General features: G+C 31.1%; 1 protein-coding gene across 1 annotated transcript; it reads right to left on the reverse strand.

Annotated features, from left to right (window-relative positions):
- Window positions 1-576: 576 nt before the first annotated feature.
- LOC145053575 (serine carboxypeptidase 24-like) lies at window positions 577-5,021 on the reverse strand. Its single transcript, XM_079001639.1, has 9 exons — window positions 4,429-5,021; window positions 2,962-3,069; window positions 2,776-2,871; window positions 2,476-2,568; window positions 2,214-2,299; window positions 1,731-2,128; window positions 1,522-1,617; window positions 1,317-1,422; window positions 577-878 (listed from the first exon to the last, which is right to left on the reverse strand). The coding sequence occupies exons 1-9, from the start codon at window positions 4,700-4,702 to the stop codon at window positions 735-737; spliced, it is 1,401 nt and encodes a 466-aa protein (XP_078857765.1). The 5' UTR covers window positions 4,703-5,021; the 3' UTR covers window positions 577-734.
- Between the last annotated feature and the right edge of the window lie 875 nt (window positions 5,022-5,896).

The raw sequence follows: 5,896 nt of genomic DNA on the forward strand, positions 1-5,896 counted from the left end.
TTTGTATTTTTTTTATATATTTTATTTTTTTCTCCATAATTAAACCTATTAAATTGTCATACTTTTCCTCCTTATCTTTTTTGTGCTAGACATGTTAAGCCTATGTGTCATGAAAAAAACTTAAAAATCTTATGTGGCAACATGCTAAGAGTGTTACCACTCCCTTTAGGCTTAGGTTATATATATATATATATATATATATATATATATATATATATATATATATATATATATATATATATATATATATATATATATATTTTTTTTTTTTTTTTTTTTTTTCTTTTCGACAGTGCCTTACTTTGTGCACTTCTACATCCAAAGGATGATGCCTAAGTAATGGGCACAGCCGCACAGGGTTACGGGTCTTATGGCTACAGCCTAGTAATTTGGCCCGTTTGTAAATTCAAGCCCAAAAACACGGATGCAATTTAATTGGACCGTAAACCGGAAACGATCCATGTAGGCTTCAAGCTGCTTAAAAACGTTCAATTCTAAAATATGATTTGAATTGGCATCAACATTATCGATTTTCAACAGCTAATAACCTTAAAATTTGAACTCAAAACCCCGGAATAATAAATAATGATGTAATTAATAACAGAAGGGTCAATAAATCTTATCAACACAAGAATTTCCGTATCAAATTCATCTGAATCAATAATGCGTATACTTAATTACCAACCCACAAATTCTCTCTAGGTTGATTATTGCTTCAACTTTCTAACTAATTCTCATGATCTTGGTAAATTTTTTCCAGCCAAGAACGATTCGAAGAGAAGAAACCCTCTTTGAGGCTGCAACAAAGGGACTTCGTGACCAGCTGCCCTAACTGTCGCAAATGTTAATCCATCATACACTTCTGTCCATCCACCCACCTGTTATAAACACCAATTTCATCTCTTAATTTGTGTAGTTAATCTAAACATGTATGGATGCATGTATATTTCTTTTTTACTTTAAATGTACAAAGTGACTTAATGAATTAATACATCTTATGTGTCATTCGTATTTCTTTTTTCATCCAACTCCTCTAAAGTGTTAGAATTGATAAATATTGTTATTGTGAAAATTGAATATTGCGTAAAATCATTATTTAGTCTCGTTTAAAATATTTATTTAGTTTAGGAAAGAAACAAACTGTATATATATCATATATGTGTAAAACACTTTGTCCATGCATACATTATTATTCATGCACCCACTTTATCTATCAACGAACGTAATTAATAGATAAAGAAACTAATATATCATACTGTATTCTTTCACACACACAAAAAAATAATAATAATGATAATTTATGATCATTTATGTACCTGTCCATTTAAATACCATGGGTACCACTGAGTTTTAACCGTAAGATTGAGATGGCTGAGTGAAAACCTTGTTGCAGTAACTGGCACAACAGAATCCGTGTCACCACTGTGTTTATAACATACAATAATACACAATCACGTTAATTAGTTTTTATTTTTTTAAGATATCTTAAACTAATTTTATTTTTATATATTGTATATATACCTAAACATCCAAATTCGATAACCAGCTGCGATTAACTTCCTGTAAGTTGATAGCATCGAAAACTCAGAATCCTTCCAGTTTAATAGAAGTTCATCACTGCAAAAGCAATCATAAACTAAAATCTTTAACACCCATGACATTAATTAATCCATCAAGAAATATTGAATTTGTCGCAAATTCCATGAATTCAAGTAGTGAAATTAATCAACCTGCAAGCAGTCCACTTATATGGAATCCCCGTGTAATTTGCATGCATTGCTTGTTGTACATCAGGTCGATTATAATACTTTTCAGCATTTTTCTCGATGCATGGATCATAGCTTGAAGCTCTTCTACGTACAAGACTGTTCTTGAGCCTTGTAGAAGTTGCATTACGTGATGATATGTTGCATGAAGGTGTGTAAATGCTGTATTGATCGATCTCTCCAAACTCATGATTCCATGCATAATTGATTGCATCATCGCATTTTTCTGTGTAGTTTTGTGATGAAAATGTGCAAGAATTCTTGATCGATTTGTAGGTTGTGTCTGATATAATCGAATGACTCCACCAATATTCAACTGTCCCGATATTATCATACTTGTTATCTGTCACTGCATTTCCAACCTGCATTAAGATGTTGTACATTCGGTTAACTCGTATGTAACTTTTGAATTTTGATGGGAATCTTTTCAAGAAAGTAAGTACTTACTATGAATCCTTTTAGGTTGATGAATGGATCGGGATGATTCTTGTTGTAAACATGGATTTTCTTGGCTAATTGAGGAACATAATGACCTAATAAAAGACATAAAGAATGGTCAAATCGAAGATGATAGTGGTTGTAACTTGTAAGTTGTAAGATTGACTTGTACACTGTGCATTGGGAGTTGTACGTTAAGTTTATTAGGATTTTTACTATTATGGTTATTTTTGTGGTGGGATTTTTTTTGGGAAAAGGTTAAAAAGCTGACCTGCATAACTTTCCCCAGATATGTAGAAATCCCTCTGCTTGTATTGTGGAAATCTTGACATCCATCTTTTGAGGAATACTAGTGCATCCCTTGCTACACAATGAAAGTAAACAGTGACTTGTACAATATTCCTTACACATAACTAGCTGGTTTGGATTTTCTAAAATTGATCAATAATAATATGATGCCTTAATTTGTACATTATATTACATGGAATATAATTCCATACTATATATGCATCATCTGTTCTGTTTGTATTTACAAGCAGATGATGCAACTTATACTGATTGAAATGTATACCGGTTCTTTTGTCGCCAGTGTCTTTGAGATCAGAGCTAGTGTTTGTGTACGAAAAACCGACACCCGCGGGAGATTCAAGAAAGAGAATATTTGCCTCTGTTATATTATCATAGAAATAAAATCTTAATTTGGAATTTGAAAAATGACATTATTTATTTTGAAAAAATAAATAAGAAATGGTTTAACCTTTGTTCCATGAGTATTTATTGAGGTACAGAGAAGAGAGAGTCTTGTTAATTCTGAAAGGTCCAATTTCTTCTGAGGCTCCATATGCTATTGATGAGCAACCTGGTCCTGTACTTACATATACAAATTTATATCTTGCTGTTATTTTGTTTATAAACAATAAATTAAAAGAAGATAACCCACTTTTATGTGAATTTAATGTGTATGCATGTACGCCTGTCTACCACATTGACCATTCGAGTGTCGTTATAATATATTATGAGACAAAAGACAATCTTGACCCTCATTCTTTAATGATATGACAAAGTTGTCCTTGCATTTTCATATTCTTGGCCAATTACAAAAGAACAAAGCTAGCCTCATGAGTAATTAAACCGCACAGATCCACTGTGTATTTTTATGCTTTCAACAGTATTATTTTGACAATTGACAAGATAATCCACATGACAAAATACACGTTCATAGTCACAATGATAAGTGTGCCTATATTTTTAATTAATTATTTTTTCATAACTTTATAATTTTTAAAACAATGCAACCGGTAAAACTCACGTTGTTTGCCTAACAAATTAAGGAATGAGATGTTATTCAAAAGTTTTAGTAGTTAGCCAATAAGTTGAACGTGATTTATCATTTATGGAACTTTTGAGCAAATATACAACTAATTTTGAACATATTTATATAAAGCTTATTCACAACTTTGTAAATACATATACCAACTTTGTGAGGCAAATAAAGGAAGTTTGACTAATTAGTTAAAAAGTTGTGAGTCAACTTTAGACTATAGCATGTCATAATCAAATTAATGAGAACAAAATTTGGGATGTTTATTAAATTTGTATAATCATTGTTAATTAAAAAATAATTTAATTTGGATTAATAAAATAACAGAAAACTAATAGTTGTATAATCAATTATAAATAACTATATAAGAAGCACCCATGTAGGCCTATTTTTGTAGTAAGGTAGATAAATGACATTTTACAAAAGCTTCTAGTCCCATGGTATTTGAAGAATGGACATAGTTGAAATTAAGATTAGTTTATGAATGGATTAAATTTAACGTTACAAAAAAAAATTGTAGTAAAAAAATGAATAAACACTATAGTATATATATATATTTTCTTTTTTTGGGTCGAGAGCGCAATTATGTATGCAGTTTAAAGTTTGAATTTCACACTTCATTCAATATCGTGTTTGTGAGTTATGAATTATATGTTAACGGGATGATGCGATAATTAAAGCCACTCTCAAACGTTTTCCTAGTCTTTACTTTTTGTTAACATTAATTTTAATTTTTGCTTCATGAAAAACAGAATTATCTAACTAAGAATACGCATTGCCTTTTAGTATTAAATTTTAAGTTCACGTTTATATATTAGGTGTATATATATAGTGATACAAGTCAGGTTAATATTAATTGTTAGTTGGTAATTATTGCATGGCATAGAAGCAGTAATTAAGTACCTCCATTGAGCCAAAGAAGAAGAGGCTTCTGGTCTGGATTGTGAGTTGCGGCTTCAGTCAACCAGTAGAAAAGGGCTCGACCATTTTTCTTGTGGACAGTAACGTAGCCGGAAAACTGAGAGAACGCCACCTCCGGCTGCCCAGGCAACGCTGTGATTCGATCCTTTTCTTGTTGTGTGGTTAGTGAAGCTATGTCGGTGAATCTTGAAGTCAAGAAAAAGCACACAAAAACTAGACACGTCTGATCAGTTATCCTTCTCCCTTGACCCCCCATCTCTCTCTACAGTCTCTTTCTCTTCTCTCCTCTCTCTCTCTCTCTCTCTCTACAGTCTCTCTCTAGGTTATATGCAGAAGAAAAAGAGTAAGTATCACGTCTCTAGATCTCTATACCTATAAATATATACGTATATAAGTATATATATACAATTAATGTATATGAGAGAGAGAGAGAGAGAGAGAGAGAGAGAGAGAGAGAGAGAGAGAGAGAGAGAGAGCAACAAAGTGAATATGAGGGATGACAGGTATGGTAGATGAAGATTAGGTTACGAACACAATGGATGAACATCACCATAAATGCTCACAAAGCCAAGCTTCATCTCTCTTCAAGATTCAAGTTTTGAAACTAGAATGCCACCAATCTACGCGTTTTAATTTATTATCAAAATTTTGATATGCAGATAATATGAAAGTTAGAGTATTTAAAATAGAAAGCTAATTTTCTTAAATTATTTTTTAATTTCATTTATGTTATAACAAGACTTAACCTTAGATTTAAAAAAAAGGAAGAGAATAAGTCATACGAATGAGCAAATTTTGTTGAAAGAATCATTTTAACAGGTAGAATTGAACTTTAAACTCCTAAACTATAAAAAAAGTAATTAAACTTTTTCAAACAAACGAGAAAGTTTTATGAGGTTAGATTTACCCTTTAAAAAACTTAAAATTAGAAAAGCTCATTTTATCTTCATAATATAAAAATCTTTTAATTTTTTCTATGAAACATTTATTGAGTTGTATATTTAGAGCAGTCAGTATGGATAAGTTGAAACGTCAAATATTAAGTGTCACCTCAACCATAACATCATCATAACACCATGGGAAAATGGTGTTCCTCATGTTAAGATGTAGAGAGAGAAGGAGAAAGAATGGAAGAAGAGTGATTTCATTGGCTTAATCTCCCGTTGCAAAATGTCATCACAATGAGAAGCATCATGACACCAATGAGGAAATGGTGTTTCCCATGTTATGAAGCCGTTAAGGCATGTCTATGTAGACAAAAAAGCCATTGTCTAGTCCCATACCCATTGCTTTTATAATCGGTTGAAATAAAATATGATACATTAAAATTTGAAAAAACTAATTACAAATGTTTGTTAATTAACAAGTTAAAAAAATAGATAACCTCATCCGATTGCTTTTTGAAGTTTTATGAAAATTTTCAAATAAAAGAACTCACAAAAAATTAGAT

Source organism: Lactuca serriola, chromosome 5 (assembly GCF_051521515.1).
Source record: "Lactuca serriola cultivar US96UC23 chromosome 5, Lser_US96UC23_V15, whole genome shotgun sequence".
Classification (NCBI taxonomy): domain Eukaryota; kingdom Viridiplantae; phylum Streptophyta; class Magnoliopsida; order Asterales; family Asteraceae; genus Lactuca; species Lactuca serriola.